Below are 19,628 nucleotides of genomic sequence, written 5' to 3' on the forward strand. Positions count from 1 at the left end.
ACAAAGGCTTACTCTCAAGGCTTTATAAATTTATTCTAGACTACAACCTTGCAGACAACCAAATAAAAACCGTTATGATCTCTTGGGCCAGAGACTTTGGTAGAAACATAGACCTGGAAGAATGGGAATATCTCTGGAAAAAGGGGTTTAAATTCTCTCTGGCCGGCTCAATTAGAGAGAATATGTTTAAAATGTTCTACAGAACATACATAACTCCAGAGCTTCTGGCGAAAATAGAGAAAACAGAAGGAGGGGCCTGTTGGAGATGCAAGAAAGTAAAAGGAACATTCTTCCACACATGGTGGACCTGTAATATAGTTCAAGAATTCTGGATAAAAGTGGTGAAAGAAACAAATAATATGATTACCAATAAGGTCAAGAAGAACCCCGAGACATGCTTATTAGGTTTATTTAGAAGGCGTATTAGCGCAGGAGATGAAGAAATTTGCCAATATTGTTTTGTTGCGGCTAGACTAATAATTGCAAAAACATGGAAGGGGGAAGAAGAGCTAAGTATTAGAGATTGGAGAGACAAACTGGGGGGATATATCCAAATGGCCAAGCTGACAAATAGCAACAGAGGAGGAAATAATGAGGAGTTTGCAAATAAATGGAGGCTGGCACTTGGGTATTTGGAAAAGAAGACAAAGGTAGATTTGATGACAGCCATAAAGGGGATTTAGCGAAAGAAGATACAGGGGTAGTTGACGGTCAGTTACGCGATACTTACTGAGGGGTATCGGAGGTCTAGGGGGTTGGGTTCACGGGCGAGGGGTAAGGGGGACAAGGATAAGTTAAGGTACAACAATGGTATAGCAAATCTGTGATCATCCATTAGTTTAGCGACACTACAGTGCAAATTGTTATACCTGTTTGTATTTTTTTTTTGTTGTTTCTTCTCTTTTTATTCCTTTTTTCTATTTTATTCCTTTTTTTTCTGCAGTTGGCAGATCGTAATTTTGTCAATGTCTATTGTTTCCAAATGCCGGCTGAGATCTTTTGGCACGGCACCCAGTGTGCCCAGCACTGGTTTCTGCCAGAGTCTTTGAAGCTCAATCTTGAGGTCCTGATAGCGGCTGAGTTTTTCCTGTTGTTTTTCGTCAATGCGACTGTCACCTGCGATGGCGACATCAATGATCCAAGCCTTTTTCTTTTCCACAACTGTGATGTCTGGTGTGTTGTGTTCCAGATCATCATCATCATCATCATCATCATCATCATCATCATTATTATTATTATGCTGTTACTGTACATTACTGGGTTTTTCTGCCATAAGTTTTATTGAAGATTTGCTGTTTTGTTCTTTTTTTCTATTTCTCTGCCAAAAGGTGCAACTCCTAGATATCTAAGAATGCAATTACATGATTTCCACCTATAGGAAAAAGATGAAAGGATTCTGGGACTTATTCTCTCAAAGAGGAACCCTCCAGGAGACACTTATGGCTAATATGTGCCATATCTTTAATTACGGTTTTCTCATAATCATGCGGTTACATTAAACATCTAGTTTCTTTCTTATGACAAATTACATTATGTGCAAAATTGTTTAGGGTTAGGAATTGCCATGTTAGTCTGATGCAGCACAAATAACAAAGAATCTGGGGGAATCATAAAGATTGAACAATTTTTAATTATTCATTTTTCTTGATACAAAAGAAAAAAAACATAAAATATAATATGAGCAAGCACTTTATAAAGTTATATATCAAAAAACACCATACTAATCTACTTTCTAACTAGTACAAAAAAACTACACATGACAGCAATAAATATAAACACAAAAAATAAAAGAAACTAATACAGAAACATAAAAGAAACTAATACAGAAACTAATACAGAAACACTTACACTATATTAAGGTAAAAGTAAAGGTTTCCCCTGGTGTTAAGTCCAGTCATGTCTGACTCTGGGGGTTGATACTCATCTCCATTTCTAAGCCGAAGAGCTGGCGTGGTCCGTAGACACCTCCAAGGTCATGTGGCCGGCATGACTGCATGGAGCGCCGTTACCTTCCCGCCGGAGCAGTACCTATTGATCTACTCACATTTGCATGTTTTCAAACTGCTAGGTTGGCAGAAGCTGGAGCTAACAGCGGCCGTTCACGCCGCTCCCGGGGTTTGAACCTGGGACCTTTCGGTCTGCAAGATCAGCAGCTCAGCGCTTTAACACACATCGCTACCGGGGCTCCACCCTATATATTAAACAATGCTAATTAATGAGCATAAAGACTACTGTACAGATCTCTCTGTTGGTTTTTTTTTTAATTCTAACTAGTCCACTACCTTTAAGAAATATTATATAGGTATACTTCTACATTTCATAACATACTACAAGCCCACAAATTCCCCCCCCCCTCCTACACACATACAATATTGCTGGAAAATATTCAGTATATCCCAAAAGAGAAAACCTTTAGAAGCCAGCCTGAAAAATTCAGGGAAAGAGATTATCTTGATAGCATTTTTTTAATTTCACAGTTTCTCATCTATATGTATGCCTCTTGGTGTATCCAATTGAAGCCTGAACTATATGTGCTTATAGAATACACAGAGTGTTTGAAAAAGAACTCTCTAGTTTTAATGTGTTTTAAAACTAGGGAGTTCTTTTTCAAACACCCTGTATTAGAATGGACAAAAAACCAATGACAGCCACAGTTTGAAAAGGTGTTTTTTCTAAACACCTCCAGCTGTGATGACAGATTATGGGAGCTGCAGGTAAACAAACAAACAAGAGCTCTTCCCATTTGAAAGTTATGTTACCAAGTGGGCGAAGGTTATGTGGATTGCTTTTTCAGCCAGAGAGAAGATGATCATGTTAAAAGAAATGTGAGAATTTGTTGTAGAGACCTGGTCTCCTCCCACTAAGAACTGGAAGCCTGGCAGATGGCTATTCTCAGAATCTTCCAGGACGCATGATCACTAGGTGAAGGGATCATTTTCCATGTATGGTGAACCTATACTATAGTTCAAGAATTCTGGAAAAAAGTGATGAAAAAAACAAATAATATGATCAACAAAAAGGTCAAGAAAACCTGGAAATGTGCTTATTCAGATTATTTAAAAGATGTATTAGCTCAGGGGTTAGAGGGATAAGAAATGTTAAGATACAATAACTGTACAGCCAAATTTAATTTTTCACATTTTTAAGTAGTGCTGCTGACTGTATACCATTTTGTAAACTTGCTTATTCTGTTGTTGTTTTTGTGTTTTTTCTTTTTTGTTTTTTCTTTTCTTTTTCTGTTGTTGTTTTCTTACTGTTTTACTGTTTTAACAATAACAAAAATTATAAATTAAAAAAGGAAGTATGATCACTAGCCATGCTAACTAGGGAATTCTAGGAACAGTAACACTTCCAAGATCTAGTTAGGCTTAGTTTCCTCACTCTTACATAGATTATGTTTTAAAATTTATCTGGTGCAGACTTGTACCTGAAGTATATTCGGCAATCAGAGTTGGGTTGGTTTGTCAACAAATAGTATAAATGTAATAATTGTGAATGAAGGTGCATACATACAGACAGAGGTAGATACATTTGAACAAATCTGCAGTTTATATGCTTGTACCCTATATACATGGAACAGCTGATTTAGCACTATTGCTCAGAACTATCTAGTAGTTTTGCCAGTTTAGCAACTGTTCAATATGTGTATATTTTAATTACTTTAATTATTTTGTCCTACAATAATATAGGTGACTTAGAACTATTTCTCCTGGGGATGCTTGGGAGGGAGTGAATTAACACCTGAGTTCCTACCTAAAAATAATCCAGGATATAATGTTCTGCTTTCACATAAAATCTAATATGAAATTCAGCAAATTACTCTGAAGCTTTTCTTCCTCCTCCTTTTCCACTTATTCTTCTTTGTTTGGGAGTGGCAGCACCTTTATTTTGGAGGCACTTATGGGTACGATAAGGCATGGCCGGCTGAACTTGAATATCTTGTCACGTATCCATGCTGGTCGTTTTCAGAATAATGCTAAATTATAACCTTAACCTCTTGTTTGAATGTTGCTTGTATAATCAAATCTAATTGTAAGTGGGAGGAGAAGAAAATGGGTCTCCCAAGGATATTCTCAAATAAGCAGAGTGTTTGAAATATTTATCCCCACAGTAGCATAGACAGAAACATTTTCTTCTGAGAGGCTGAGACTAAAGGATCAACATCAAAGTTATTAAATAAGAATAGCAAACTTTCAGGAAAATATAATTTATGTTGCTACTACTAGTAAATTATCTAATTTTAAAATTAGAGAATAGATTCAACAGAGCCATGTTAATCATAAGAAGTATCTTGGCTACCATTGAATTTCTGATTTTATTTTTCTATTACTGTTTGGAGGCATTCATTTTAATGTTTTTTTGTCTTCAAAAAAAATGTTGCCGGGAAAATAGTGCTTGTCACAGGATCTGCAAATGGAATTGGAAGAGAGATTTCCATAAATTTGGCACGTCTTGGTTCCATCCTCATTCTCTGGGATATTGACGAAGAAGGCAACTGTGAAACAGCAGAGCTTGCCAAAGCCAATGGAGCTCTGGCTGTTTATACCTACAAGTGTGACCTGCGCAAAAGAGAAGAAATCTACGCAGTGGCAGAACAGGTAAAGCTTTATTTTGTTCCCTCGTTTCAGTAGTGACTTGAGTCGCTTCTGGTGTGAGAGAATTAGCCATCTGCAAGAACGTTGCCCAGGGGACACCCAAATGTTTTGATGTTCTTACCATCCTTGTGGGAAGCTTCTCTCATGTCTCACTTTATTTATGGTTCAAGAATTGCATGTATAGCTGTTGCCCTTTTAAGTAACTATCCAAATGTTTGGAGAATTGAACTGAGAAAATTATCTAACTGTTCTTTAAGCCAGGGTTACCTACAGAAGGATATGCAAGTTAATACAAGTAATATTCTATATAAAGCAGCATATTAGGCTGTAGGCATAATAACTGAAGTTTTTGAATGATTTCCCAATTTGATGATGATTTATCCAATGTACAAAGTATTATGAGGATTCAAATACAGGTATTCTCTCCTATATAAACACTATTCAACAACCCTCCAAAATGTTTGCAATAATGAATAAAATATAACTGGGTAAACAAATGATTATTTGCCCAGTGGCCAAATTTCAGTTCCAGATTATCTTGCTGATATATTTAGTTTAAATCTTTAATCAATCTCTTTCTCTCTCATCCTTCCTCCTTGGTTCACATTATTTCCTCCGACACACACTGTACTCTCTTCTCTCTCTCTCTCTCTCTCTCTCTCTCTCTCTCTCTCTCTCTCTTTGTCGTTCTCTCATAAACTGCTCTTTATAGAAAAAAGAAATACACCATATATTTAATGAAACAAATACAGTCTATAAGTTACCTAACATCTTTGAAAAATATTAATATCCTCCACTGTGTACTTGCACATTGTTAGGCAATCAGAGTGTAAAGTCTGTGCCATCCAAATTGATAATTGTTCATATGAACATAAAATTTAAATGAAGTAGATCATGTTGTCCATTTATACTGATCCCCGCTTTGTGATTGCTGGATGTTGAGTTGGGCCCAAAAGGTGTCTGCACAAGGATTCTGCCACCTGGTGTGGAAATAGGGGGTAATCTTACATTTCCTTTCCTTGGGTGTCTAGCCAATTATACAGCATCTACTCTTTCTCCATCATTCACCTTGATATCAGTCAGGCCCCTGGGTGGGGGGAAGAGGACCTGTTGCCATGGTTGCTGTCAGGATGAGTGACAGGGGAAAGATAGGAGCCATGTAATGACTGGGGACTGCTACAACAAGGGAGGTGAGGGACCAGAGTCTGCCATCTGTTTCACCGGCCATCCAAACATAGGGAAAGTTGGGTGGCACTCAAGACAATTGCAGCCACATCTGCTTGAAAACTGTCTTGTCTTCCCTCACTGTCCATAAAGCTCAAATTCTGGGGCAGGATTTAAATTTTTCCCCAACTTTGGATAACATTGGGCAAGGCTGCATTAAGGTGGCCTTGCCTCACATTATCACAGATCAGCTCTATACTGTTTCGCTTCTATACCAATAAAGAGTGGTCAGCGTAGATATGCTCCTCGTGTGTAATGTACTTGATTGTGGTAAGGCTAAGAACTGACACATGAAGTCTCTTTTGTTTAATACAATTAAGTTTTTATACAGGATTGAGCAACCTCCAGAGGTTCAGGAGCCATTAGTGCTAACCCATAGGTGTCTTACTTTACTCTTGTATAGGCTGTTTTAATAAATCAAGGTGGCTGGACAAGTTTTCATTTTTATTTTTGTAGGTCAAAAGGGAAGTGGGTGATGTAGATATCCTAATCAATAATGCAGGTGTCCTGAAAGGAAAGACTTTCCTTGATCTTCTTGACTCAGATATGGAAGAAACATTAGAAGTGAACACTACTGCTCATTTCTGGGTAATTATTTTTCATTCAAAACTACATGGAATTGTTTTATCAATAAATGCATGGTTTGAATGTAGATGTGTGAAATAGTGGTTTGAGTATTGGATGCAACTCTTGAGTATGATCTCATAGAGAATCCCCACTTTGCCATGAAAAACCTCCTGGTTTACTGTGGGAAAACCACCCAATACTATCCTCAGAAAACACTGTGATGGTGGGAACATCTACATTGGTCCTTTATTCCACGGATGAATCAGCTTCATAGTGGCTTCATGTCACATGGAAGTGGTTTGGGCTAACAAGGCTGCTTAGCATGGCCTTGAACTTCATTAGCAAATGCCACAGAACAACATACTATCCTCAATGGCACAGCGTACATAGTCCCTAAACAATCAAGGCACAATTCATATATTGAGCCTTTCACTGATTTAGAAATGTAGAAGAGTGTTACAAATTACCCTCCTAGAATACATTGTTACAACTAATTTCCACTGGAATTCATTTCAGAACTAGATATAATTTTCACAATGAGAAAGAATCATAGCTTACTACTCTGGCACCAAAATATCAACTATCTACAATAGCAGCAAAAGAAGAAATAGATCTTCCAACAGCAAAAATAGGTATCCGTACAGCACTAAACGTTGGACATATACTCTTCCCTCATTATATTAACATTCTTCTCCAATTAGAACAAGTATGAAACATGTAACACTCCAAGATCACTTGACTCTTGATTGCTTTCCATCACATTGCATGAGCAAGTAAACCTACACATTTGGGTTAATTATATTTCAATTATATTTCTTCTGTTTCAGTATTCTTTCTATCCATTGCTGGGCTGACCACAGGCCTGGAACTAGCATGTGTCTAATAAGTTGCTCATAACATACCACTATCTTACACACAAGCATTCCAGCTTCAGAGACTAAACACAAAGAACAAATTAACCTGACCAGGATGTAGGTATGCACTAGGTCCAAAATCATTAGTCACAACGAGTATGAGGCTGACACACAACATTAGGGACATTAATGAAGGAAGTAGTCAAGATTTGGTATCCCAGGGCCTGGCCTCTCTTGCTGTTCCCATTGACCTTTCTCAATAGCATGCAAGAGTGACATGAAAAAGCAGTGCATGATATGCCAAGTAACGATGTGATGGCAATGGAAATCTCTATCTTTCTGTGGAATTCAGTCCAATCCAATTATTGTATTTGAAGAGAAAAGCAGTTATTTTTATTCATTGGATCCTTTCAGATACTATGTTCGATTCCTATCAGTTGATTAAATAATGAATTACAAGTAAAGTGTTCTTTTTTAAATTTACAACTTCCTAACATTGAGAAAATTGGCATAAAAATTCTGAAGAAGTATACCAGCATATATGTCCTTTAATTGTAATGTTTTATCTCAGGATTCTGAGAAAACAGATGTCAAGATTACATGAAATAAGCTCAACAGGGTTACACTCCCCCTGAGGACACAGGTCCGCTATCTGGGGGTTCTCCCGGACTCATAGCTGACACTTGATGCCCAAGTGGCGGTGGTGGCCAGGAGGGCCTTTGCACAGTTAAAACCTGTGCACTAGCTGCGACCGTACCTCAAAAAGCCTGACTTGGCCATGGTAGTCCACGCCTTAATTACATCCAGAATGGACTACTGTAATGCACTCTACGTGGGGCTGCCTTTGAAGACAACTCAGAAACTGCAATTAATGCAAAGGTCAGCAGCCAGATTACTAACTGGGGCTAGCTATAGGGAGCATACCACACCCCTATTAAAGCTCAATTCAAAGTGCAGGTTATAATAATAATAATAATAACAACAACAACAACAACTTTATTTTTATACCCCACCCCATCTCCCCGAAGGGACTCGGGGCGGCTTACATAGGGCCTTGCCCGATAAAACAATCAAATATCAAAACACAGCAATAAAACAGTTATCCAATAAAAACATCAATTACAGTAAAAACAATCGTTAAATCGTTATCACCTATAAAGTCCTATATGCTTCGGATCCAAACTATCTTTGAGACCGCATCTCTTTCTATGAACAAGCAGGATTTGAGATCTGCCGGGGAGGCCCTTCTCTCGGTCCCACCACCATCTCAAGTATGATTGGTGGGGATGAGGGAGAGGGCCTTCTCGGTGGTGGCTCCCCGGCTCTGGAATGCTTTCCCTAGAGAGACTAGGTTAGCCCCACTCTCCATACCTTTCCATCTAGCCTAAAAACATGGCTTTTTAAATGGGCCTTTGACTTGGAGTAGACTGAAATGGGTGCATATGAGGACTGACTATTCACATTGGCACTTTAGTTTGTTAATTGATAGCAGCCAGTTTTATCCACAGGTACTTCTGCATTTTATAAATTTTAACAATGTAAAGATATGTGTGTTTTGTTGTGAGTGTCACTATAATCTATATTGTTATTGTTTTCATGCTTATGTATTGTATATTTTATACGCAGCACCTTGTAGTACCTTTGTGAGATGCCCCGAGTCCCTGTGGGGAGATGGTGGCGAAGTCTAAATAAAGTTTTTTTTATTTAATATTAATAATGATTTACCAACTGTTTCACAGACTTGCAAAGCCTTTCTTCCAGCTATGATTGCCCACAACGAAGGTCATTTGGTTTCTATTGTTAGTGATACAGCACTAGCAGGGGGGAATAAACTAACAGGTCAGTATGCTACATAACTATTTCTGAGTCATCTATTAAAGCATAAACTCCATGATAGCCAGCCTGACTGAAATTTAATCAGTACAAAGTGAAGAATCTTAATTTAGGAAAGAATTAGGAGTACATACAGTTAAGTTAATGAGCCAGGATGATGCAACTATTTGTGTACTGAACTATGACTTCAATAAAACTGGATCATCTTTCCACTCATCCATGAAACCCTCTGGATGACTTTGGACTAGTCTTTTCAGCCTCAGAAAAGGGCAATGACAAACCTCTTTAAAATCTTGTTAACAATTTTTCCCAGAGACATTGTAATTAACTGGTCATTAAAAAGCAGATGCCCCAAACAGAATGCGTATTTATATCAGTCTTACTTGGGCTTAAGCACATTTGAAAATAATCATAGTTGTATCTAAGTAAAATCTGTGAGATTTAACTTACTATAAAAGAAGAAAACATCTATTAAAAAACAAAAAGCAAAATTAGAACTAGAAGAATAGCATGTTATGATTTTTGTCCAGTTAGTATGCATGTTATGACTTCTTTCCTTTTCAGAAGACCAAGGTGCTCAAGTTGGGGATGGGGAATTATTTGGGGAAACATTCAAATATACAGTACTCACATCTGCACAAGAAAAATTGTATCAAACGTCATTCCAGAATATTTGAACAATCCATCAGAACACAACTTGAAAGATAATTCTGTCATTCTATGTTCTACCAGTGCTTCACGGAAGCTTCCACAATTATATTCCCACTCTGTTAGAGATGTGTATGCAAAATCTTTGCATAGAGCTTTCCTTTCTCCTCCTTTTTCATTAGGCAGTCTGTTTTCCTTCATCCAGTTTTTTGAGGGTATCCCTATTATTTTACAAGAATTTCTAAAAGTAACATGCAAAAATATTAGGTAGATATAGTAATACAATGTTAAAAATGTTTTCTGACTCAATATATTTCACCTTATTTTTAATCATTTTATTCAAATAAATTTTCATCCTTTTGGTTTCTCCCTGAATTTTTCAGATTACGCTGCAAGTAAAGCCGCAGCATTTGGATTTTTGGAATCTCTTGCTTTTGAAATGAGAGCTGCAGGAAAGAAAGGCATTAAAACCACAATTGTCTGTCCTTATTATGTGGACACAGAATTAGTTACAGGGGTACAAACAACGTAAGTCCTGAATTTCAGGTAGCAGCATATTCATAGATTTTGTCATTGTCTAAGCACAGAGCTTGGGCATATATCATGGGATCTATGATGTATCAGGAATTCTTCAGTAATCAGGGGGTGGGCACTCATATACTTGTACAGCAAAATCTGCTATTAGTCTCAAACATTTCTGCTCTATACCAGCCACAGATTCCACCAAGCTGTAAAGATGCTCTGCTCCTGAACAGAAGTAGCAGAAGTGGGATCAAAGTCCAGACCACCCAGTTAGGCCAAACCCAGGGCAACCCCACTGGATGGTCAGCCTAACCTGACAATGACAGCCAGTGATGGAGCTCCAAAGAGCTCTAACGACTTCATCATGCAAGCTAATCTGCCTGTTGTACACCACCTACTCTCCCCTTTTGCCACGGAGCCCATTACATACACTTCAGAACAGGAGAGCGTGTTTCTGCATGGCAGAAACACGCGAAGCTTCCTGTGTTGCTTTTGCAACAATGGGGGGAAGCCGGGTGGTGGACACTTCCCCCGTGGGGTGGGGCCAGTGGTAAGTCAGACAATGCGGGACATGGGCTGATGGGTTGTCCATGCTCCCGACTGGGACCCCTCAGATTTGTCACGATGCATGGCGAATCCCAACCCAAATGTGATAAGGTTCTTAGAGAGGTATTGCCCCCACTCTTGCTCCTTTGCCCTGATGGTGTCATTACTGATGTTGTGGCAACATAAGTGACATGGTACTAATCTGTCCAGGGAAAAGGTGATGGTGATCCTGGATTGCGTGGTCAGTGGACTGGTTTGATTAAAAGCCAATGTAGATGTTCACACTACCCCTAAATTCCAGGGCTGCTTCCAAGTTTGCTAACACTCATGCACATTTGCTGATTGATTCCACTTAGACAATAGGAAAAGCCTCTTATTGTAAGAACTGCTTGACACTGAAATAGACTTCATTAGATATGCATCTTTCAGAAGAGTTTTAGTTATAAATTCCTGCATGGCAGTGCTTTGCAGGCCCTTCCGGCTCTGTGATTCTATAAACTAAGAGCTCTTTGGCAGAACTGCATGGGTTTTTAGACATGACTTTTTTTTCAAGCTTATTGAGTCAACCTTTTTAAACATTTTCCTACAGCCGACCATTTCTACTTCCTATCTTCGATGTAGGCTATGTTGGGAAGAAGATTGTGGATGGTATTCTGAAAGAGAAACTTTATGTTGTCATGCCACCATATGCCCGATTCATTCTTCTTAAAATGTAAGCATATATCTCTGCTGTCACTTGTTATCTTTGTGTTCAAACATACAGTATGATGCAGAAAGGCAGTGTGGCTTCCTAGTTTGACAGTTGACTATGAAGCTAGAGAGCAAGGTTTGAATCCCTGCACAGGTATTTTGTGACGGAGGAGGGAGGAGGAGGCGGAAGCATCGTTCTTGTAGTCTTAGTACAATAATAGTATATAAACCTGTGCAAAGTTATGTGGTTGTGTGTCAATACTAAGGAAGCTAAACCTGTGCCTCTCAGCCAATCAAGGCTGATGGAGGAGGAAGGGAGAGGCAGAGAGGATATTTTTAAAAAGCTATAATAATTTCCTAAAATTCCGTGGATAAGTGAAACATGAAACTTGATGGGCAAAGTGTGGTAAATGTGTCCTACTACTGTAGCAAGTTTCACACCAATAGCTTTAAAAACAAGGGAGATAGCAGCCCCTGAAGTTTCCCCAATAGTAACGGAGGAGCCATATGCCTTAAAACATTTCCCAGATATCCCAGTTCCTCTCTCCTCTAGACATCCCCCACCCCCTTTTGTCCTCACTCTTTCCTTATTAATAACATTGACCATCTTGACCAAACTTGGATGTTGCTTGGCCATAGGTGTCCTGGTTTTCATCTATGAATTCTTGGAGGGTATGAGAAGTTTAGAGAGAGAGAGGGGGGGGGGGGAGAGAGAGAGAGAGAGAGAGAGCATGGTGTAGTATAGTGGTTTGAGAGTTGGACTACAATTGTGGCTTGATTCCCCACTCAGCCATGGAAACCCACTGGCTGATCTTGGGCAAGTCACATACTCTCAGCCCCAGAAATCCCAATCAAACAGGAAATAACACTTTCAAACCAGGAACAGATTTCCTTATTCAGAGGCTGATAGCCATCTGTCAGGAGTGATTTGATGGTGTGCTCTGATTTCTGTTCCTGGTTGATAAATATCATTTCCTAATTGGTTCTGTCATAAAAACATGGAGAAACTTTATTACACTGCCAAAGCTTTGTCTTTGTGCAAGGGACATCGCCCTATAAATAGCACGTGATGGTTTGTTGAGTCTCTCTCCACCAATTTAACAAAGTTTCAGCCACTAAAACAAAGTTTCAGAAGTAGAACAACGACTTTCATAGAATCATAGAATCATAGAATAGTAGAGTTGGAAGAGACCACATGGGTCATCTAGTCCAACCCCCTGCTAAGAAGCAGGAAATCGCATTCAAAGCACCCCCGACAGATGGCCATCCAGCCTCTGCTTAAAAGCCTCCAAGGAAGGAGCCTCCACTACGGCCCCGGGGAGAGAGTTCCACTGTCGAACAGCTCTCACAGTGAGGAAGTTCTTCCTGATGTTCAGGTGGAATCTCATTTCCTGTAGTTTCCTGTAGTCAAAGTAAAGACAACCCAAAGAAACAGGAAATAACACTTTTTAACTGCAACTAGCTACAGGCAACACACAAGCCCCTTGTGGCAACAGTTCCACTGGCTGCCAGTTTGTTTTTGGGTACATTTAAAAGTGCTGGTTATAATCTATAAAGCCATATATGGCTCAGGTTTGGACTACTTGGCAGGCCATATCTTTTTGTATGAATCTACCCAGGCCCTGAGATTCTCAGAAGAGGCCCTTTTCTTGGTTCCACCACCATCTCAAGCACGATTGGTTGGGACACAAGAGAGCCACTTGCCTAGGAAGAGGCTTTCAATACAAATTTGGGGAAACAGGAAGTGAAATTTGCCTATAGCTAGGGAGTTGCCCACAAAACTTTCAGGAGCTGCTTGCTTCTGTCTTGAATGTATGGTAACTAGAATAAAAATAATTAGGGATGCTCAAAATATTTTCAGAATGTGAAACTTGTGTAAAACAAAGTGACCCAAATGGAGTAGAGTGGGACACTTTTAGATGACTTTAAAAGTTTGGGAATCAATATTTTATTTTATGGTGTTGGAAAATGGCAATATACTCAGAGGCTTGTCTTTTTTTTCCAAAATTGAACTGCTGGGGCTGATTCTTTCCCTCAATGGCTTTGATCCTTTTTCATCAATAACCAGGCTTGTCAGATGTAATATGACATGAGCCCACCCTAGCAGAGGACAATACCTGCCACTGCAAAATAGCAGTGGGAAAATATGCTCAAAGCAAGAAAGAGTGAGAAATGTTTTATAAGGAACAGCTTGATTGTTCTACTGCTTCTTATTTCTATGAATTTAAGTCTCTTCAATGTACGTCCCTAACCAAATGAATGTCTCACAGGCAAAAAAAAAAAAAGACTTTTTCAGCTTGAGACTTCCTGACCAGTCCTAACAATAATGATATGAGTTTTTAGAGCTAAATGTAAAATACTACATTATTCTCTCCGCAGATTCCTTCCTGAGAAAGCAGTGTTCCTTTTTGCAGAATATTTTGGTTTCTTCAATAATCTAGATCACTTCAGAGGTGAAGTTCAAAGAGGACAAGCCACAAAGGACTCAGTAGGAATTCTTCCTCTTGACAACTGGTATGTTTAATACTTGACTGATCTTCTGTTTTTTCTTATTATTTATTTAAGAATGTTCTTAGTCTATCATATTTTCTATAGGTCCCTAGGATTTTATGTTAGATACTCTGTTAAAGCAAGTAAAATGTTACATTTGTCATCCAGGTAGTCCATGGCTTCCAAGAGCAGATTTATACCCATGCTCACGTCAGTCACCAGATCTTGGAATAACTCCTCCAGCCAGTGACAAATGAGAGAGTCCAGATTTACCTAATTCCTGGAGAAACTTAGAATTGATTCCCCAGTTAAGATGCCAATTGGAGGAACAGCATTCCACTCCACTCCCCACACTCGTGGACATTGGGATCAAGTTTCTCCAGCCAGTGCCTTGGTGATTCAAACCACCGACCTTTTGGTCAGCAATTTCAGCACCTTAGTGGTTTAACCCACTGTACCACTAGAGGCTCCTTTACAAACAATAACAAAATATAAAATTATTACATTATAGCTATGTTTAATGGGATTGCTAACCCACTACACAAATACATTACAACACAAAAATACAAACAACAAAAGGGGGAGAGAATGAACTTCAGATCTCTCATGTAAACTTTTAATTATCAACTTATTCCACCTCCTCTTCAAATAAAGCATAAACACTGACATCAACAAAGGTCTAAGAGCTCATGTGGAGCTCTGTACCTATCTGAAGTGGCAATGGAAAAATGAAAGGTAATGTGACTGTTCAGCAGGGCCAAGTCAGCTTCAGCTCTGTTGTACTGTATAGGTTGTTCTGTGCCACCACATTGAGTGAGGCACATAATGTGTGTCTTTTTTCCACTGCTTAAATGGCAAATCCTTAATCAATACATGAATTGTTTGAAACAGAAATGACATTTGTGCCAAACATGAATTTTTATAATCTAAATCTTATCTAGAAATAATAATCTTAGTTTGTTCCATTTTTTAAAATCTTGTTGAACACCTTCCAAGATTTATGACAGTGGAACCTTGACTTAAAAGCATCCCAAATTAAGAGTATTTTGAGTTGAGAACCGTCACTTTGCCGGGATTTCACTTTGACATATGAGCAGCATTTTGAATTAAGAACTAGTGCTAGAAGGAATGCTAGTGCAAGAGAACAGGGTTTTAGGGCTTCAAGGGAGCAACCTCCGTGCCTCATGCTTTTCTGTACTTTGGGAGATTGCTGTCTGTGTTGCTTTTGTCTGCTTTGAGGAACATTGGGTTAGTTGATTTTGAGTGGTTTATATTCCTGGTATGTTTAACTTCATGAAGAGGGGGGGAGAGAGAGAGCAAGAGAGGGAAGGAGGCTGGAATGAGTATAGTATGAAGAAAATGATGCTTCTGCCTCTTCATTTTGTGCTTTTGTGATTCCTTGCCACAACTTTGTGCTGCTCCTGTTTTTTTTTGTTTTTTTAATTAAAATAGGCGTACATTAATAAGTGTTTGTTGCATACAGTATAATATTTTCCAGCTATTAGTGTTTCATTAGTACAAATAAAAACATCATAGGTTCTAAATTAATACCTACTTCTTACTTGTCTACAGTCTTTCAGGATCCCCTATATGCCTTTTTAGTTTTCTTTTACTTTTTTATTAAGGTGTTGAATCACTGGTTGCCATTCATTAACAAAGTTCTCTAGTTCTGATCTTCTCAAGAGTACAGTTAATTTGTCTATTATTAGAAAATCTATAATTTATTTTTCCCATTCTTCTAAGGGAGATATCTGAGATTTTCCAGCATCTAGCATACACTGTTCGAGCTGCCACTATCATGTAAAATAAAATTTTTCTGAATTTCTTTTCTAGTTCTTCATCTGGCATGTTCAAAAGGTACATTTGTGGTGTCATTTCGAAGTTCGTATGTAGCGTCTTTTCGAGGTATACATGGATCTGTTTCCAGTAGTTGTTTACTTTGTGGCATGTCCACTACATGTGATAAAATGTGCCTTTTTCTTTTCCATATTTCTAACATTTGTCAGTGCAGTTGTACATCTTCATTAATCTCTCTGGAGGGAGATACCACCATAGATGCATTTTATGAAAATACATTTTAAAAAAACAGAAATGAAATATCTAGAAGAATTGGACCAAATGGGCCCTGAATGCAGTTGTATGTGAAATTTAAAGAACAACTTAGAAACTTGGACTTCCAGACTGTGAAAACATGGTTCAATGTGTCTATGTTCCAGAAACCAAAGGGACTTATATCTTATATAGACACACATCTACTGACTTGGTACACAGAAGAGAAAGTAGTAAAAGACTTGATGGTTAGATGGGCTCAAAACATAGGCCAAAAGATAAAAATAGACCAATGGAAAAAGACATGGAACAGAGTGTTTCTGCCATTTTAAAGTTGATCTTTGTTTTTTGTATTGTTCTGTGTGAATGTGTATTTATACATTTTGGGTTATTTTTAAAGTACAGTTCCTTATTTACACAAATACACTTATAAAAGGACTGAACTCCCTCCCTGTCTCCCACTCTCCCCCCTCCCATCTTACCAGAGCCTTCCTCCAATGCAGGCCTGCAGTCTTTTGCCCCCTCCTTCAGATCTCCAACAGTCAACTGGGGACTTTGGAGGAGAAATTCCCCTGCCCTCTTTCAGCTGTTCCAAAGGAGGGGGGAATGAGGGAAGAAGGCTGCAGGTCACAAACAGAGGAAAATGGAGGGAAGGGAGGAGGAGGCTGGCAATGCTCATCCCTGCTGATCCCCTACATCCCTATAAAAGCAGGGGGTTTAGGCCAGCTGTGTGACTTCAATTCCAAGAGTTGGATTTAAAAAAACCCAGTTGCTCTTGGATTTTTGGCCTGTCTGGAAGGGCCCTAACAGTTATATTTCGAAAGTCAAAATGTTTTTGTTTCATGTATCTCACCTTTCTCTCAATTTCTCCTTATTGTTCCTTGTGAATCCACTCTTTATACTTTCTTTATTTCTCATCTGAAGTCTTTCTAGAAAATCACAGGCAAGAGGCCACTATAGCTAGAAATGTAATCCAATAATATGAACTATAAAACAGTAATTAAACCAAAACATAATCCATGTGTTACCAACACACATACATTCATAGAAAGTAAAACTCTATATTCAGAGTATATTTCATAAAAGGATTCACTTACTTGGACGTTTAAATTTGGACTCACAATTAGTGACTTATACAGTCCTCCATGTGGAACATGAACTCTGGTGGGCATTGGACTCACAAACTCTGAATATAGAGTTTTACTTTCTATGAATGTATGTGTGTTGGTAACACATGGATTATGTTTTGGTTTAATTACTGTTTTATAGTTCATATTATTGGATTACATTTCTAGCTATAGTGGCCTCTTGACTGTGCATTTCAGGGAATCCTTTCTTTGTATTGTTTCTAGAAAATTAGTCATCATAGATGTTTTTATTTTGCTGTTCTCCTGTCCATCTAAATCAGAGAAACCTTTCTCTTTTCTTAAGACAGCCATGTTATCCAACCACCTTATAACATTGAGAAATTTCCCAGTCATAGGACACTTCAGCCTCTTTTCAAGCATAGAGAGGCACTGAGCTTATCACATGAGTGATACTTCCAGCTGTAATCCATAGCCCTCCTTGGTTGAAAAGAAGCAGAATTGTCCTGAATGGAGGGAATTCCAACAATCGACCACATCACATTGAGAAATTTCCCCCTCACAGAACATTTCAGCCTCTTTTCAAGTAGGGAGAAGCATGCAGCTCATCATATGTTCCAGGGATGAAAAGAGGCAGAAATATCCTGAAAAGAGAGAACTCTGAGCATGGGCAAGCAATCATGTTTACAGCTCCTATCTCCTATCCCACTTTACTCCCATGGTTCCAATTGAAAAACAGGTAAGATGGAAACCATCGAAGTTCCCCATCCTGTTTCAGTCCTCAACTATCAGAAGTATCTTGTATCCTATGGGGTTTGATGTAGAACAATAGGATCCCATGGAAATAAATGATTTTATCCTGAATCACTGCCTCTTGAATCCAATGGAATTTGGGGCAAAACAATAGGATCCCATACAAATAAGTGGTTTTAAACTAGTGTTGGTCTCCTTTAATGTAAGGGGCTTTGGGTCAGGGCAAGGGGTCTCTTGGTTTTCGGATATTGTTTCTTCTGATTTTTAAAAAAGTAATACTGACCTTGTGATGACTGTATGTTGAATGTATTGCCAGCTTTTAAGTTTCTATGTGTAAGTATCAGTGTGATGGGGAGGCAGAACAGAAACGGGACTGCTGACTACATAAGCAGGGTGATTTTCTACTCTTAAAGGGACAGTCATCCATGCTTTATTCTTTCAATTGAATGAGGTGATCAAGAGGCGAGATCAAGCCTTGCTGCATTGCAGCAAACGATGCTGGCACCAACACTGCACATCCAACTATCTAAAGTCCCTGTATAGTTTAAAGTTCTAAAATGAGGAAGATTTCTAACTGATGGGACTACTTGTTTTCTCATGTCATGACTTCTATCAAGGAAAAACTGAGATAAAGCACACATATTGAAGTAAACTATTGAAAACTTAAGCATTAACCATAAACTATACACCTCATTACATTGAGATGGGAAAGCATTGGTCACCGTACTTTTAGCATAGAGAATCACCCCTCTTAAATAGTCAGAAGTCCCATTTAGAGTTCTACCTCACCATCACGCTCACACGTGGAAACTTACTGGTTGGCAATACATACATCTTTCATTCATCACAAGGTCAGTATTGTGAGAGAAATTAATCCTGATGGAAAAGGACAGCTACCTCCCCCACCCCACCCCAAGAAAGCTACAGAAAAGACTTAACTGGGTTTTTTTGCTTTAAAGAATTGATGAAAATTTCAAAAATAAAGGTAGGGTTGAGATATTGCTCTAGCTAATAAAAGTACTATCTGAAGTAAGAAAGAGTGGTGAAAGTTTGAAGCAAGAAAAAAATGAAGGAAATGTGGTTGTTCCGCTGATACCAATTGCTGAAAAAGAAAATCCCTCATCATAAGAAATAATCTGAAATTTTCCGGCTCATCCTTTAATATAGAAGTGCACTTCCTTACTTTCAGACTGAGCTGAGATGAAGTGAACAATCAGATCGGTTCTAAAAACATTTTTTTTTCTCCTGGGACTAACCAGAAATACTGTGTGTTTTCTCCCCAGATTTCTGTCTACACAAGTGCCTTCTTGTAGAGTTTTTGATACTTTTCAGGAATTTAAATCACTTCAAAGGCCATATTACAAGAGAACTGAAAACAAAGGACTGAAATGCTGTACTATATTCTAAATGAGACATCTTCTTGGTAACTGGGTGGACTTCATACCTAAGTGATCTTCTGCTTCATATATTTTTACTAGTTTTTGTCTTTCATAAACTTCAAAATTTAGGTACTATATTAAAACTGGTAAAATGGTGCTGTTGGTGACATTTGTCTTCATGCTACTGACTTTGGGAAGCTTCCAAGGTTAACAGAATTTAAATGAAAAGTATTGAGTGAGTGTTTTGATCCTTAAGTTTTTGTGTCCCCCTCCCCCACGCCCTGTGTTTCTTAATATCTGTTTGCATACACAATTCTTACAAAATAGATATGACAAACAAATTTCAAACAAAGTTTGGCACACCCCTATCAAATATAAATAAAGGATGTAAAA

The 19,628-nt window shown here is 38.5% G+C and overlaps 1 protein-coding gene across 1 annotated transcript; it reads left to right on the forward strand.

Moving 5' to 3' along the window:
• Window positions 1-4,208: 4,208 nt before the first annotated feature.
• Window positions 4,209-19,391, forward strand: LOC103281170 (epidermal retinol dehydrogenase 2). Its single transcript, XM_016998023.2, is given in 9 exon segments — window positions 4,209-4,359; window positions 4,361-4,598; window positions 6,276-6,407; window positions 8,980-9,079; window positions 10,105-10,249; window positions 11,379-11,501; window positions 13,859-13,993; window positions 15,803-15,826; window positions 19,140-19,391. Coding segments are annotated over 9 exon segments (1,170 nt in total). The 5' UTR covers window positions 4,209-4,210; the 3' UTR covers window positions 19,264-19,391.
• The last annotated feature ends 237 nt before the right edge of the window (window positions 19,392-19,628 follow it).

This window comes from Anolis carolinensis, chromosome 4 (genome assembly GCF_035594765.1).
Source record: "Anolis carolinensis isolate JA03-04 chromosome 4, rAnoCar3.1.pri, whole genome shotgun sequence".
Lineage (NCBI taxonomy): Eukaryota > Metazoa > Chordata > Lepidosauria > Squamata > Dactyloidae > Anolis > Anolis carolinensis.